This window comes from Acartia tonsa, chromosome 9 (genome assembly GCF_053477335.1).
Source record: "Acartia tonsa isolate MP-2025a chromosome 9, ASM5347733v1, whole genome shotgun sequence".
In the NCBI taxonomy this organism is placed as follows: domain Eukaryota; kingdom Metazoa; phylum Arthropoda; class Copepoda; order Calanoida; family Acartiidae; genus Acartia; species Acartia tonsa.
Genome location: NC_137268.1, coordinates 40,724,772 through 40,743,235, shown reverse-complemented (window position 1 = coordinate 40,743,235; position 18,464 = coordinate 40,724,772). Strand labels below are relative to the sequence as shown.

At 34.1% G+C, this 18,464-nt stretch overlaps 1 protein-coding gene across 1 annotated transcript; it reads right to left on the bottom strand.

Annotated features, from left to right (window-relative positions):
* Positions 1-4,119: 4,119 nt before the first annotated feature.
* On the bottom strand, positions 4,120-12,808 carry LOC145328927 (compound eye opsin BCRH2-like). Its single transcript, XM_080172882.1, has 11 exons — positions 12,655-12,808; positions 11,602-11,772; positions 11,116-11,230; positions 10,401-10,502; positions 9,823-10,000; positions 9,008-9,103; positions 8,710-8,774; positions 7,368-7,413; positions 6,549-6,656; positions 5,788-5,879; positions 4,120-4,991 (listed from the first exon to the last, which is right to left on the bottom strand). The coding sequence occupies exons 1-11, from the start codon at positions 12,716-12,718 to the stop codon at positions 4,898-4,900; spliced, it is 1,131 nt and encodes a 376-aa protein (XP_080029008.1). The 5' UTR covers positions 12,719-12,808; the 3' UTR covers positions 4,120-4,897.
* Between the last annotated feature and the right edge of the window lie 5,656 nt (positions 12,809-18,464).

Below are 18,464 nucleotides of genomic sequence, written 5' to 3'. Positions count from 1 at the left end.
AAAGGTTCCTGTTAATTTTCATTAAAACCAGGGCTCGGCAGCCGCGCGTCATCCGCGACCTAGCCTCAAATCTCACCCATTATGATGCTTTGAATTTTTTTTTAAAAAGAGGGATTGTCATGTAAGGGTCATTTTATAATTCAGGTTGATTTCCCTGGAGATTACAGTCGGCTGGTGCGCGGCTGCCGAGCCCTGATTAAAACGTAACCAGAAAGATACATAACACCATATCTAGCTCACATTGGTTAGGAACATTGAACTGTAAATTAAAATAGAAGTTTTATCATCACGTTCTTTCATTAGTTAGCTTTAAACCTTTGTAGCCGTCCTAATTGGTTGTTACAATAATCCAGTTATAATAGTGAACTACATATACAGGGTGCGCCACATAAATCCGGACTTTTTTTAAACGGACATAGCGCCAAAACTACTTGACCTATCAGGACGTTTGACCCCACTATAAAAAGCTTAGGTAATGACCTTTTTGCCAATGAAAATCTTTGGGCGATGGAGGACGTGTACGCCGAGCTGGCCGCGCATATGTTCAACAAGGCATATTCGAATTGCGCAGATAAATTACCGTGGATTTATGACTTGGGCCTACTAAATCTGACCTCAGCCCATCTGTAGGTGAGATGGACTAAAGAAACTTGCTGGAGATACTATCAGATACCTAGTGAAAACACTAGAAAAGACTAGAGCTCTCTATCCCAGCTGACTTGGCTGTAGTACTCCGACAAAGTGGATCGTGGTAGATTTTAAGATGTCAAAAACGTCAAAAATCTTGAAAATTTCTCGGTTCTTGACTTCAGGGGCTCATATGGAACCTTGAAACTCGATTTAGACTATTTTAATGCTGGTAACCCTATCTTAATCATCGTGCCATTTTTAAAAAGGTATAAAACGTTGTTCTAGCTTAATTGTGGCCCAAATGAGAGCTGCCGTGTCAAAGGGTAGCTTTAAAGATGGGTTAATTTGGATCCTGCGGTTATTCACTCCTTAAGGAGATGTGGCGTCCCAGCAGCCCCGATCTTAATCCAATGGACTTTTGGGCCTAGAGCGCTATTAAAGCATGAACCAATAGACGCTCCCATACCAAAAAGACCTCTCTCATTGCTCCTATCATGGAGAACTTCGCCTGCTTGAACAGGGACATGGTGACCAGGGTCGGCAGGCGGTTCAGGGGGCGGTAGAGATGGTGATTGAGGCTGGCGGCGATTTTATCAAATAATCTAATAGTCATATACCTAGGTTGCTTCCCAGTTTTTAAAATTCAATAAAATCTCTAAAATTGACGATTTTATGTTTATTTGTTTAAAAATAAGAAAAAGTCCGGATTTATGTGGTGCACCCTGTAGAGTAATTTAGTTTTCATAAGTGTTAGTTTACAATGTTTCCATTATCTTATTCCTTAAGATCCCTGTAAACTACAAACTAGGGTTGGGCCGGATACTTTTTTGGCCGGATACCGAATACCGGATATCCGTCTGATTTCTAAACCCGGATATCCGGTTCCGGCCGGATATCTGGCCAACGTTTGATATCTGGCAAATTACCGGATATCCGGCGTCAAAAATCAGCCGGATATCATGTAACCGGATAGTTTTAACATCCGGTATCCGGCCGGATATTAAAAATGACCGGATATCCGGCCGGATAACCTGCCAGACTGGATATCCTGCCCAAACCTACTACAAACTATAGATTTTGTGGATCTACGAAACACCAAAGCTTCTTTAAATAATTTACTAATATAAGATATTCAACTAAAGATCCTACTCATAAGTTTAATAAATTTGGATAAATACAAAGAACAACAAAATATATAAGCAATGGTAAATACAAAGAACGACAAAATATATAAGCAATGGTAAATAAAAAAAAAGTTGCTATAAAACTTTTATTTATTTCATAACTAATAAATTTCCACGGTAAGAAAATAAACTAAATCACTTAGAATGAGATAAGAAGAAGACTGAGACTTAAATATTTTAGTAAATTTAGCTGAGAATAAAAAAAAACAAGAATGACAACATCTATTAAAGTTAAGCCTTAAATTCAGGCGGTTGGACAAATGAACATCAACACTTGTAGAGTGGCAGAACTAAATAAACTTATAAAGTATAAATAAAATAGTATATACATATATTTTGTTGCAAAATTGCTTAAATACAAGACATTTTTAGGACTTGATTACAGATATGAATGGCTTATAATATTGTACTTTGTTATCATAGGATTCTTTCTTTAAAAATCAGATGAATTAGCTAATTATATCAAACAGTAAATTCTTTCCAAAATCAGCATGTTTATATACATATACATACGAACTTTCTTTTAGAGTTGATACACTTTCTAGAAGAAAACAATTCAGTCCTTTTAGAGTGCAGCTTATTGTTAAATTGACGAAGTAATATTCGTTATAGAGTAGCCACGCTCTTTGACATATACTTATCATTTGTAAGAAATGCTGTTGCTATTTTATTTTTATTATCTCTCTGGCACCTTTGTTCTAATATTTGAACTGTTTACATAATTCAAGATAGTGTCCTTTTAATTTAACCGAATATTTTTTGGTAGCACAGCTGTGAGCTACCAAAACATTTAGCTGCCACTATAATACAGTTATGCTTATGACATATGGGTGAGTTGCACCTGGACTGAACATTCAATTTGTCAACTCAAGGCCAGACTCTTGGTCCTTCACCTCATACCTGATGTGCAGTACATAGCAGACAACCAATCCTTTGATTGCACGATCTTTGTCTAGAGAACCTCGATGTACATGGTAGTGAATTGCACCTGATCGAGGCCAAGGCATAATACAGCCATGCTTGCTGACTTTTTCAAACCATCCACAGTTGCAGCAAGAAGTCTTAGAGATTTTTTTTTTAAATAACTTTTTATTTTTAATAATATTAACAGGCTTATTTGCGAGAATAATTGCACATCCTCAAGATAAACTTCAATGTATTAAACAAATGTTCAAATAAAGAGGTCATTGTAAAAAAAATATATACATTTCATGTCAGACTTTCAGAGTTCCTTTAATCAAGTGAGTTAAGGAGGGGGGGGGGGGGCATTGAGCAATTTATTACACTAGTTCCCAAAGTTTTGTAATAACATTTTCTTATCTTTGGGTCAACATCTTTGGGAACTTTTCTTTAATTTTGGTTGGCTGGTTCATTCAGTTGAGTGTCCAGACGTTTCAACCAATAATTATAATATACAAAAGGGGTAATTTTCTGTATTTTCATTGGGGATGTACATAAATTTATCGGCCATTGCTATATGCCCTAAGGTATGGATATATAATATTCGTGGATATAATGACAGGGGAAAAATTGTCGTCATATTAGGTTGCTTCCATGGGACTTATTTGTTGATTTAGTAGGGGGGGAGGGGATGGGGTAAGAGGGGGGATGGGGGGTATCGTTATTTTAGCCCGCTGTGAGTTTCACTTTATCAGAGAACATGATAATCTGGTGTAATATCCATTAATAATAAATCCATTCCTATAGGCCGACCAACTAGCAATGAAAAGTAGCTTCGCTTTCATACTTAATAAATACAAAAATAAAAAACAAATTTTTCAATGTAAACCCTACAGTTTTGTTCAAAAGCTAATAAAATATAACCCAATTCATGCTGAAGCAATGACAATGAGAAAACAATATTGACTTTTGAATCTACTCACCTCTCCAGAGTACAACGGCTCGAAACCTAGTCCTTGTGGAGAATTTTTCTCTACGTGAAGATTTAAAAGAACAAACCGTCTTAGTAATTTAACTATTGTAGATAGACCCCATCATGTTTAGAGTTTTTGATGGGGCATGTAAAGACCTTTCTATAGACACCTAAACCAGGTTTATAACTCAATCCTTCACAATTTGGCAAAAAAAAGACAGACAAACACTTAAGCATGACAGCTCTGTCTAGTTCTCCATGTTTGACAGGTCTTTCTTATTTTATGCTAAATTGGCTAGGATTGCTTGAGCAAAGCATGTATTGGATTATTTCTTGTTATTTTTTATCTGTAGGGTTTACATTGTAAAAAGTGAACCGATTGTTTGTTGCTATTAACACCCTTTAAATACAAAAATAAATAACAAATCATAATTAATGCTGAAATGATATATATTTGAAGAATCAAACACATTTTACCATTTAATCTGATATAATTTAAATAAATAGCATAAATCATTTTAAAGCCATTACAGCACAAACACAGCAAAAAAGGAGGTAATTTCTTTTAAAATGCTTCAAATTATTTATATAACATCCCCACGATGCCACATAAACATTATAATTGAATAAGAAATAATAAAAATAATATTTTTTATATTCTTTTTTTGGCATTTTATGATGCATTGCTATAACTAGGATAGAAATATTCCAAGGAGGGAAGTGGGTAAAGCTAAAACTGTATAAATATCACAGAGAAGGAAAATGCATAAATAATGTATTATTGTCCATTCTGTCGTAAAACCGGTTTATTTTCAAACTGCAATTGCTGATGATAATCTATTTTTGTCTAACAATAATAGTTTTTTTATCGCATCGTATTATAGAAAGCTTTCTGCGGATATAGAAATGAAACATTATTAGATTAAAACCAGTTTCGTTAGACCCTAGGAGCCGAAGGCCCAAGCTAACAAAACTGATTTTAATCTTATGATCTCATTCTAATATTCATGAAAATTGTCTGTAATATGAAGCTATAAATGATTTTTCAGTATGGCTGAGAACCTGTTCTAATACAGCAGATATCAACCAGTTTCGAATCCATACTGTCAGACTTCTTTGACTTCACTGCATTTTTTTGATGTTTTACAGAATAATTTGATAAAATTAATTTAGTCAGCTTTGCAGGTTTTGTTGATTCTTGTGTGACAATTTAGGCTTTAGTTTGGACACTCTCCTGTCCCTTGGTGTCGGACCCTGCAGGAGCACATTTCTTCTCCTCTCTGATACCAAGGCATGGCACCTCCCTAAATAAAAGAAAAATATAAAAAGATAGATTTTTTGTATTTAAAAAAATCACCAAACCTTACAAAGGTAATTTATAGCGATTTCTCCTTTGATTTTAAGTGATCATGTAAAAAACCTAAGGGCATCTTCCGCTTGTAATGGGATGCAATAATCTAACGACCACTGGTTGACTATTGACTCTAGTGACGCATCGGGCACAAGTCCTCTCGACGTCACCTTTGAACATACTCTGCGTTTTAAAGTGCAGAGTAACGCGCTCAATCGCCTAGGGTATCACACCCATCAGACAACCAACCCTATGACTGCACGACCTTTGTCTGAGAAGTTCTAACTATGCATGGTAATGAATTACGCCTGTTTTGGGCCAAGGCATTCCCCCTACTCTAACTATTTATGCCGCGCATCTGACATAGCAGCAGTAGGAACCATTTTTAACGTCTTCAGTTATGACATGGTGTCGGACCGAGATTCGAACCTATCACCTTCCCGACGACGAGCGGATGCGCTACGTGTTGAGCCACGGTCGCGGGTTAACTGATAATAGGTTGAGTAACATTTAACAGACAACCAACCCTTTGATTCCACGACCCTGGTATCAGAAGTTCTAACTGTACATGGTAATGATTTGCCCCTGTTAATGGGTCAAAGTATCTCCCCTATCCTAAAGCACACCTGACAGAGCAGCAGTAAGAACCATTTTTAATGTCTTAAGTTATAACGTGGTGTCGGGCCGAGATTCGAACCTATCACTTCCCCGACGACAAACCTTATATTAAGAAAGGGAAATGCACTGACCTGCTAAGTGCTTCTCTGTACTTGGGATGGCTGATGGCATAGACAACTGGGTTCAGGCAGCTGGCAGATTTGGCAATGAAAGCTGGGATCTGTCATAGATAGATACTTAAAAATCAATTTTATATTTTATGTTGTATGAGTACTAAAATGGTTTGATTATTCTTAGTTTATTTGAATAAATAAACATGGTTTTTGTATTTTTCTTAAATTGAATCCACTTTTTCTCCTTTTTATTCTAGTTCAAAATAGTAATGGATATAATATTACATGGTTGTACACCAGATTATCATGTAATCTTTATAATTGAAAGTTGTAGTTTTCTTAAATAACGAAACCTCCATCACATCCCCTCCCCTCCTGATGTATGAACGAACTGACAAATACATGAGTTCCATATAAGCAACATAAATAGACAACAATTTTTCCACTGTCATAATGTCCATGTATGTATATTCTATCCTATTATATAAAGTAGTAAGCTTTTTTGTCAGTAGAAAAGGATCTCGCTAGCCACTGAATCCATATGGTACTTCTTTACAGTGTAGCTTCTCATAGGTCCTGGGAAGGTAATATAGCTATTTTGAGGGAGGGTACCACCACCACACAACTCCCTTCACCCTATTTTTTACTTTAACTTTTTGTAACTAAAATGAAAAAACGGGAGGGGTCGAATTAAAGCAATCATCACCTCAAGTACCTAAAGAGGCCTCTAGGGGCGTATCCTCTAGCATCCATTAAAATTTGTTTAAGTAAATTTCCTGAGAAACGAGGGGTGTTACAACAAGTTGGTTTCCGAACACAGCAATCATGTTGACAAAGGCATAGGGGGACCAGATAGTCACCCACAACATTACATTCGTGATGGCAACCTAGGATACATAATAATTATTTATTCCATCGTATTATAGACAGCTTTCTACCAGTTTTGTTGGGCCTGAGAAGCCAAAGGCCCTGGCTAACAAAACTGGTATTAATTTAATGAATTTTCTCGTATTCATTCGAATCCGGTGGATAGGAACCGGTTCTCATCCATACGAAAAAACTATGTCTAGCATCGTATTATATCCAGCTTTCTACAAATATAGAAATGTACAAATAACTATTATTTCATTAATTGTGGAAAATTGTCTGTAATACGATGTTATACATGATTTTTCAGTATGGTGGACACCATCCAGTGGATATTGATCGGTTTTGAAGCCATACTGGAAAAGGATATGAGTATATTTGTAGATTTGAATAGTAAGGTAGGTTTTGAACTATTTGATCAACAAATTGACTGCTAGATTATTTTGCACGTGTAAAGATGTTTGAGTCAATATATTGAAGGGTCCGCGTCCGCCGCGTTTAGGCCTCGGTAAAATCATCATATTATAACTTTAAAATTCAGCTGGATGGCTAAACCTTTTCCTAAACAGACAATCCATCTAATCAGAATTTTTTATACACAAGCGCCTTTGAATTTGAGACTTATGCACGGCTGCCGAGCTCTAAAAATTAGTTAATATAAAACATATACAATTAATGTGATTTGGTTATTTTAATATTTTAGTTTTGCTAATCTTATTGTGAAGGTTTACCTTGGCAATTCTAACTTCAGCGCTCTCTCCATCATCTGCATTGGATCTAATATCAAATGGATTAATTAGATTAATAAAAAACTACTGTAATAACGCATAACAAGACTATTCTCATTTAAGGCATTATTTAACAAAGTTTGTAGTATTGAAACTGAATTTTGGATACAAAGTTAATTTCATCCTTAGATAAGTTGGATCAACTGCAGTTCACGGTAAAATATTCCTGGTAACGAATATTTCCAAAGTTTTAAAGGCCTCTAGCTGCCAAACGGCTGAACGTACAGATCATGCCCGCACACTGTTTTAAGCGGCATAAGAAGGCCTACAAATAATCTGCAATAGCAATAAATCAATAATACATAATTATTTCGCAGTGCAGAGAAATGCGCGAAAAAGACCTATTTTACGCGTTTTTTTTCAGTGAAATATTTCCTGTGCATCTTGGCTATTTCAGATTATTTGTAGGCCTTCTTATGCCGCTTAACATGGTGTTTGGGTAAGATCTGTACGTTCAGCCGTTTGGCAGCTTTTATTTTACCATGAACTGCAGTTGATCCGACAAGTTAGCTCGATCCATAAAACTCATGAAAAGACCTTTAAATGTCAAAGTTGAAAAAAGAGGATCAATATTTAAAAAATATTTTTAAAATGATATGCCAGATGTGAATTGCAGAGAATATGAATAGAAATTATTTGATAGTTTAAGAAGAAAAATTTGTTCCTAGTGTTTATAGAAATTTAAATATAAAAGTTTTGCATTGTATCCAAATGAATAACTAAATGAAAAGGGGGATATAATAAAGGGGGATAAGAAAAAAATTGCAATATTAAAGCACATTTTTTCTGTAAGGCTTCAAAACAGATTAATATCCGCTGTATAGGAACCAGTTCTTAGCCATACTGAAATAAATACGTATAGCATCGTATTACATACAATTTTCTACGAATATGGAAAAAAAATCATAAAATAAATACTAGTTTTGTTCGCCAGGCCTTTTTCTTCTCGGGGCTAACAAAACTGGTTTTAATCTTATATGTATTATCCGCGGAAATCTGTATATAATATGATATTTTAAAATAAATACAGGTATCTAAAATGATAAACAATAACAGATAAATTGATGTACATCCCCAATGATAATACATATAATTACACCTTTAGTAGATTACAATTTGGTTAAATCATTCGGACAAACAACTTAATGAACCAATCAATCAAAATTCATTAAAAGTCACTAAAATTGTTGAGCCAAAGAAAGACAACTTTATGATAAAACTTTGGGAACTAGTGTAATAAATAGCCCATTGTCCTCTCCCTCCCTGGGGAAATAACTATTACAACCTGAGACTGTCAACGTTCATCTTCTTAGCCTGGGCCTTGAGGGCAGCCTCGTGCATCACAACAGCCTTCACAATGGATGTACAATAATACCTGGATATCATGAAGGGAGAAAAATTGTCGTCAATTCGGTTTGCAATATCCCCTCGCTTTTATTGGTCGTTTATTCAGTAGGAGGGGAGGGAATGGGGTAAAAGAGGGGGGATGGGGGAGATAGTTATTTTAGCCCGCTACAGAGTTTCCTTTTTTTTATAGAACATGAAAATCTGGTGTGAGATCCAAGTAATGATATATCCATTGCCTTGACGATCTTGGTGTAGAAGTAACCATTCAAAGCCAGGGGGAACAGGAAGTTGAAGACGAAGGCAAACCACATGTAGGATTTCTTGTTCCAGTCCTAGAATAACAATTTATTTTTATAAATACACAGTGGGGTAGGTGACCATAAAAATAATTTTTATTTTACAGTGGACAAAATAAGATTTTATTCCCAATGCGATTCTCCTTCGATTTCAAATGATCATCTAGAGAACCATCAACGAAATTATTTTTTTTTGAAAATAACGGAACCTTTACGTGAATTTCAGCTTTCGTTGGTGGGAGGGGGCCAATACATAGTAAAACGACCTTTTTTATCTTCCCCACAAGTATTATTTTAGATTCATTTTGCTTGTTGGCTATCCTTTATTCCTGGCATCATCCGCATGTAATGGGATGCAATACTCTAACGCCCACTATAGGATATTATGTTAAGTAACATCCAACAGACAACCAACCCGTTATCTGGAAGTCCTAACTATGCATGGTTATGAGTTGTGCCTGTTTACGGGCCAATACATTCCTCCTACTCTCACTATTAGTGTAAAATAGGGATAGATGTCACTGCTTTTGGCTTACCTATTCTGTTGACGTCAGACAATACCATATACCTATTACCCAATATCTTTTCTAGGGGGTTTCTTTCCCTCTTCCCATTCTCTTTCCCACTGCTATAACGTTAATAGAATAGGTACTAGGTAGGCCAAAAGCGGTGACAGCTATCTCCATTTTCCTAGTGCACTAAACACATCTACGCAGGTACGCTAACAATTTGGCAAAGTCCGTGAGTTAACCTACCTGGGAGAGATAGTCATATCCACAGGTCATGAGGCCGCCCTCGGCCATGTATCCACCCCAACCAAAGAAGGGCATGGCAGACACAACAATGGAGTAGCCCCAGATGGCAACCAGCATGATGAACGCCTTGCCAGCAGTGATCTTCACGCCGCTGAATCCCTTCACAATCACATTGTACCTATATGAGATCAAAATTAAAATATCTTCCATAAAACTTAGTAAAAATCCCTATTTGAAGCTCTTTATTGTAAGTGCCTAAAAAAATAACGCCACACAATACAAATGACCAATGAGAGTCTAGAATACATTTTACCATTGGTCAAATGAATGTCCTTTTATTGGTCATTTGTACTGTATGACGTCATTTTGTATTAGGCATTAAAATAACAATGACAGGCCAGTATACATTTTAATTGACCATTGGTAGGCCAGTAAGACGTCATTTCTTTGGGTACTATAAAAAACTTCTCCCAATTTATACTATATGCAAAAAGGTAGTTAATTTAGCATTAGATAAAGAGCAAAACTTAAAGTATGCGAAATTAAAAAAGCTTAAACCCCAAAGGGTTGTCGTTTACCTGTCATAACCAATAACAACCATGGTAAGGAGTGAAGCAGTTCCACAGATGGCTCCAACACAAGCATAAACCTTGCAGGCAAAAGCTCCATACATCCAGTACCTGCAAAAGTAAAATTTAATTAACTAAGGGCAAATTTTCCTTATCGCTTCGAAAACGATTAATACGGTGGATTAGAACCAGTTCTCAGCCATACCGAAAAATTATGGCTAGCATCGTATTATATCCATTTTTCTACAAATATAGAAATGTGCAATCATAGAACTGAAACCAGTTTTTTAGCCCTTGCCTTAGGCATCTCGGGGCCAAAAAATGTTTTTAATCTTATGATTGTACATTTTATATCCGCGGAAAGCTGTTTATAATACGATGCGAGAAATAACTATTATAATATTGATTATTGGATAAAAATCCTCCATATTAGCCAGATTAATGACAGCATTTCAAATCAGGGATATAAATGGATAAGACAATGGCTAATAAATTAAAGAATATACCTAATATAATGATGATACACAAAATTACCCATTCTGTAGATTACAATTGGTGGTTGAAACGTTTGAACAATTAAACTTAATAATCCCTCAAATTAAAAATTTTTCAAAGTCCCTAAATTTAATGACCCAATAAATAAGAAAACTACAAAACTTTTGGGACTAGTGTCACAAACATTACAATGTCCTCCCTATCCCTGATTTTAAGTAAAGAAGCTTACCTCTGGACGAAGGCATTGAAAGTTACAGGTGGACCCATACAGAACATCATGATAGCATCAGACAGGGCCAAGTTGACAACAAACATGTTGGTTGGGGTCCTCAGAGTTTTGGTCTGGATAATAACACTTTGGTTTATATATATCAAATTAAACATTTATCTTCATAATAAAGAAAAAGGATTTTTGTGTTTCTGTGTGTTTTGTCTGTTTGTACCAAAAGAATCTCGCTAACCGCTGAACTGAAACGGTTCTCCTTTACAGGGTAGCCTCTAATTGATCCTGGGGAAGGTTATAACAATTTTGGTGGAGGATACCACCACCCTCCCAGAAAAACTAACCCCCAGAAAAAAAATCCCCCCTAAAATTTTTTTTTTACTTTTTTAAAAAATCTATAATAAAAAATTAGGTTGTCGAATTTACCTCCCCCCCCCCCCCTAAACTCTCCCTAGGGTCCTCTAGGGGCAAAGACTAAATCAAAGTATTCCTTCAAGAAGATGTAGATGACGAGTCCATTTCCAAAGAAGTTGATGACCCAGAGAACAAAGAAGAGTATGCCAAATACATGAGTGATGAGAGGATGCTGGGGTGGGAACTGAGCCCAGTGCTCACTCACCACCTCCTTCAGGTCTTCGGGGATGTCAAACAGTTGGTTGGCACCTTCATCAATTAAGGAATATTAATTGAATATAGAACTAGAACATGCACTTAATCAATGAAATAAATTTGCACATCTTTAAAAGAATTATGATAATGGCATAATGAAATTAGCTCGATATTTCGATAACTAATGAACAAATTGAGTTCTCCATCTTAGGGAATCTTTACATATATCCTATGGTGGTTTAAGGTTATTTTAAAATTGTTTCCAACTATTTTTTGCTCTTTTATCCCTACCCCATCAAATATAAAGTCCCTATCTATATAATGATAATTCGATTTTATTAAGTCACAAAATCTCTGCGATCTAAAGCTTTTTTACAAAAAATAAAGATACTAATAAGTCAAATTTTAGTAAAGGAGTTTCATATTGTTTTTATGTAAAAAGATTGGTATCTGTTTATGTTCTCAGAAGAATTTAATTAGTTTTTAAAAAGTCAAAAACATTTTAATTCAATGTTATATAATAAAGTTTAATCATAAAGTGTGATTTGAAATAGTTTTAAGGGGAAGCATAGTTATGAAATAAAGACTTATAAGTCTTTTGGATGTAAATTTACTTTAAAGCAATGCAACTATCTTTTTCTTTTTAGTCCCTTTCTCGGCCACGCCCCTTTAGGTGCGATTTGTCGTATTTTTAAAATGCTTTTAATAGGTTATTTTAGGTTAGGTTATATTGGGTTAAGTGATTGCCCCGCAGGGTTAGGCAATTGGCCCCCCAGGGACTAGAAATAGGAGAAAAGCTACTGTGCAAATACGAAGGATCGCCCCTTAAGGGGCGTTGCCTCTAAAGGGACTATACCCAGAAATTTTTTTTTGATAATTAAGATGAAAAGTTTCAAATTGAGAAGAATATAATCTCAAAGTTAAATTTTGAATTACCTTTAGGATAATAAAGGTTCATGGACGCATCCATGTAAACCCTCTTATCATCTTGTCCAAACATATTGGCGGCGGTTTGCAAGATCTTAAGATCAAGATTTAGGAGCACCCTCACTCACGGCTTACTGTGGTTGGACACAAATAAGCAAAGATTCTACATGTTCATTTCCTTTTATACCAAGTTCCATTACAGTTTTGACTTTGTAGGGCTTCATACAATTATCAAGTGAAGTATAATAGGAGGGAGTGGGAAGTTTGTAATACTTGGAATACAAGGATGACAATATCCATAAGAATATATCATACAAAAATAGCGTGGATTTTGAATTTACTTTTTTTTTGAGATTGTCTAGATATTTAGCGACTGGTCATTAAAAATTGGCAGTAACAGATAAAAAGTTATTAGCTTTTGCTGGAAACATTTTTTTTGATTTACAGCCAGTTGGAGATTGTGGGTGGTAGCCCTAAGCCCTGCGGGGCGTATACCCGCAGTGCCCTAGCATTGCAGGTATACCAAGCACCCAAAATAAACTAACCTAATCTAAAGTAATATACAAAAATTAATTTTTTTCCAGATTTGAACTAGGCACTTTTCGGCAGATTGTCTGAAATTATAATGACCCATTGATAGCTAAAACTTATTTAACTTTTTTTAACCCTGATATGAACATTAAAATAAAGGTACAAAGCAAATTCTAGAGTAGCAATTGCTATTAACAAAAGAAACCTTTGATTTATGCCTAGGTAAAGAGATTATTATCCATACGCAAATGGTTTGAATCATATTATCCTGAGTGTATATACATGTGAGCATATGTAAGTACAACGTGACTAATTATTTTGTAGCGAAGCTACTCTATAAAGAAAGTTGTCTGTTTGTCCGTCATTCCGTCCTTCCGTTAGTGCATCTATGAGTGAAAGGTGTATTTAATGGCTGCTATCTAAGATAGACTGCTGATTTTACTGGTAAAGTAACCCCTTACCAAAGCAAGGGCATCCAGTAAATAATTTACTTGTTACGTCAGTCTATCAGTTATGCTACAAACGACAAAATAGATTAGTTTCATAAACACATATATGATTTATCTTTTTTCATGGTTACTGAACGTCTGCTCTGTAACTGACTTTTTCCGTTCGTTCAGTTGATCTATGAATTTTTTTATGCTCTGCTACTTATGGATGTTGTCATCCTTATTTCTAGGGGCATTGTATATTCTTCAATATTATACAGATCAGTGTACCTTAATTGTTAATGTTAGTTAATATATCATAACTCTAAATTTTAGATGAGGTTATAACAAACAAACAAAAAAGATATAACAATTGACAATAAATTAATCTTCAAAGTAATTTCTATAAAAAAAACCAATAAAATAGAATAAATGTATTTATAAACTATATATATTAAATTTGTTATTTAGAAAATCCAGAAGTTTTACAACTTTTATCCAATTTAATAAATATTAAACTGTGATAGCTGTTTTTATTTAAACTGTTGTATGTTACTGATTAGTTAGAATATTATTTTTGCTTTTGTTTTTAAAAATATTATTAAGTTTGTATGGTAAAAAGGAAATAATAACAGTTAGGGAGTTGAATCCATTTTTATAGAAGCAGAAATATAATCTATGATTATGGTTTGGACCCTCTAAAACTGTAATCTACCCTTCCACTTTCCCCTCTCTTGGTGAAGATATCTTCAACGCCGATACGATTTTTGAAATATAAGATTCCACTTTTGTCTCTCTTGTTGAAGATATCTTCACCAAGAGAGGCAAAAGTGGAATCTTAAATTTCAAATATCGTATCGGCGTTGAAGATATCTTCACCAAGAGAGGGGAAAGCGGAATCTTACATTTCAAAAATCGTATCGGCGTTGAAGATATCTTCACCAAGAGAAGGGAAAGTAGAATCTTACATTTCAAAAATCGTATCGGCGTTGAAGATATCTTCACCAAGAGAGGGGAAAGTGGAAAGGTAGATTACAGTTTTAGAGGGTCAAAACCATAATCATAGATTATATTTCTGCTTCTATAAAAATGGATTCAACTCCCTAACTGAATAATATAAAAGTAATTTAAAATAAAAAGCATCAAATTATGTAAATAGACTTGTGCATTTATAAATAATTATAAAACTGTGTATCATCTGTTTTTGTATATTTTATTTAAATGCATATAGAATATACGTGAATATTATGGCAGGCAATAAAAAATAGGTTGCGAACATCTAACTCGCTTATTTGTCAGTTTGTTCATCCTTTAGGAGGGTAGGGGGATGAGGTAAACAGGGTGGAGGTATCTTTATTTTAGCTTGCTACTAGTTTCACTTTATTATAGAACATGAAAATAATATATGATTATTGATAAATCCATTTTTATCTTATCATTCCAAATGTATTCTACGTGTTCATTTTCCCTGAAAGTGACTATTCGAGCTCCCTTTTATAAAGTGGTTAGGAGAGGAAGGACAAACCCCAAACTATCCCAGTTTAAGCAAGACGATTCCAGTGACGTCACATACGTTTCGGGAAAGAAAAAGGGAAGGGGGGAAGAAAATCTCTTCAAAAGAGATGGGAGAAAAGGGAAGAGATTTTCTTCCCCCCTTCCCTTTTTATAAGACGTCACAGGAATCGTTTGGGGTTTGTCAGAGGAAGTTCTTTTTTTATTTTAGTGGAGAGTACCTCAAACTTTCAGATATAATAAATCGCTCTTAGAAAAAGATACACCATCTAGCAAAAATACTTGGTTGTTCTTTTTAAAACTACCATTGCAGATTTGCCCTAGACCCTTCGATTATAACTTCTCGTTGAAAGAATTGGAAATCGATATCATGCTTTGGAACTAAATTTATGAACGTACGGACAGACTAACAAACACAAACACAAAACTTTAATGCTTTAATAACAGGATAATCTATTAAATGTTATAATTGTTATAACTTTTATATAACTTTTATATAAATTTAAGCAAAAGCTACAAATGATTAAATTTACTGCTAATTTATAATATTTTCACATTTATAATTAATTGTTATGAATCATTAAAAAAAACAAGAATAGTTAAAATCAATGCATACATTTTTAAAAAGGGAAAAGTAGGTTGCGGGTAAAATCCGTAAAGGTTGTGTGTTTTAAGTTAAAAACAGTAGTAGAACGATAAAAAATGATGTTATTTTTTTTTATTTTTGCCTATAGTTCTTTTCAATAAGAAATACACATATTAAGTGAATATTATTGTTCTTCTACTAATTTTAAGCCTTAAAACACACACCTTTACGGATTTTACCCGCAGCCTACTTTTCCCTTAGTAACAGGGTAAAAATTATAATTCTTCAAAAGTTTCCCTTATAGTGCTTAGCGATCACAGAACCCCCCTTCTTTATTTGGAAATAAATTGAAAACAATAGGCTATTCGTGTTATTTTCCCATAGTGTAGGTAAGGTTAGGTTTTATTGGATACAGGGTAGCCCCGCAAAGTTATGACCTCACATGGAATGAAACACATCCCCCATATTTTCTTATATAAGTGCTTACTAGGGAATTTGAGGGAAAGCAACTGATATGCTTTGAGATTAGGGAATCAGAAAGGATTGAATTTTATATAATAAATTCATGGTTAAATGTCGACTTTATGGTATTCAAAGTCATCATATAATTAATAACCTTTAATGAGCTAGTTTGTCTTACATTAAAGTTGTCTTTATAACTACAAGCCTCAAATAACTTACAATATACAGGAATTACAATTATAATTATAAAGTCAGTTACCAAACATATCAACCTATAATTTTAATCTACTGAAGGGTTAATTTTGTTTGTAATGGGGGTGTACTGTACTGAAATTTTAGGCTGGTATTTTTTTTCATTTTTACTGTATAATATTTTGCTGTTTTTTTTAGCTATATTACATTTTGGCAATGCTACTAATGTATATAATTAACCTTGTTATATAAAAGGTATCCTTCCAAAGATCAATGAACATGAAAAAGGTATTTATAGAAAAATAAGGTTTCACTGGATTTTATTAATATTTTAAAAATAGAATAATGATATATACATAATTCATTGTCATATATATGCATATAGAATACATATGTTTTATTCTGTTTTACAAAAAGATGTTAGATTTACACGAATAAAGTTAGTTTATTTTCAAATTTAATAATTTAGATAGGATAAAAACAAGGATGACAACATTCATAAGTAGCGAAACTCAAAAAAAAATTTAACGACCTTTAGAAAAATTATCTATGTCATACATGTAGAATATTGACTTAATTAATTCCCAGAAATTTCAGCCGTTTATCTTAAACAGGAATCAAGAAAATCACAAAACTTGAAAAACTAGGAATCGATCTAGCACCCCAACCAATAGGAATATTCTAATTAAACTTAATGGAAATATGTAGACTGTAAACTTATTCAATCCCTGAAAATTTCAGCCGTCTATCTTGAATAAGATTCGGAAAAAAATCATGAAAACTCAAAAATCTAGGAATCGATCTAGCACCCCAATTGATATACACATCTTAATGAAAATTAGTGAAAATATGTAGAATGTGAATATTTAATAACTAAAAATTTTACTTGTCCGTCTTGAAAAGATAACGAGAAAATTACAAAAACGTTAGAATATAAGAATCGATTTAGCACCCCAATTAACAGACAGATGGACAAAACAATGTATAGATTAGATGAGCATATGTTGTAGGAATCTGCACTAAAAATTTCAGCTGTCTATCTTTGATAGGAGCTGAGAAATTCACGTTACCCCCAATTCATTAATTACGTACAGACGGACAGACGGACAAACGAACGGATGGACATTTGGAATTCTTCTTCTACTAAAAAGATATACATTAGCCCCTAAGTAATTTGGGGGTAATTTTGTTTATCACCATTGAGTATATACATCAATTTATTGGCCATTGTCTTATCCCTTTAGATCCCTGGAAAGACATACCTACAGATAAATCTTGTTGTATACAGTAGTATTTACTAAAGACATCAAAAATGGTTTCTACTGCTGCTATGTCAGGTGTGCGATTTAAATAGTTAAATAGGCGCAACTCATTACAGTGCACAGTTAGGACTTTTCAGACAAAGATCGTGCAATCATGGTTTTCTGTTGGATGATATTTAACCTAATATCCTTCGGTGTTAGAGTATTGAATCCCATTACAAGCGGATGGTGCTCTGGGAGTCTGAATTCTCTAGATGATCATTGAAAAATCTAAGGACAATACCGTCCATACGAGGTAAGGTATCTAGATACTTGGTTATAGAGTTGCAGCACTCTTTGTAGACATTAAACTTTTAAAAGCATTAAAAAATGCCTTAGAAAATTATTCAGAAAGTAACTCTATTAGATTGTAAGAATAATCCTTTGTAAAACCTTGAATGCATAAGTAAACAAAAATGATTATGTTCATACGTAGCGCAATTTTTTTAATGCCAAGAATTTTGATAATTAGGTTTTTTTATGGGATATGTACAATAAGGTTAAATATCCTTTACAGAGTGGTAATAAATAAAAGTAAAATTATTCAAGTGAGGGATTGATCTTTGGACTTGCAATATTACTGGTTACATAAGTTTCATCTCTCATTCTTTGGCATATAATAATCAGTATCAATTTTTTTAAGGAAAACTTTTGTTAATCAGCAATCTAAAGGGACAAGACAATCGCCGACAAATTGATGTATATCCCATTAATGATACACAAAATTACCCCTTCTGTAGATTAAAATTAGTGGCTGAAACGTATGAACACTCAACTTAATGAATTAAACAATCAATATTCACTACA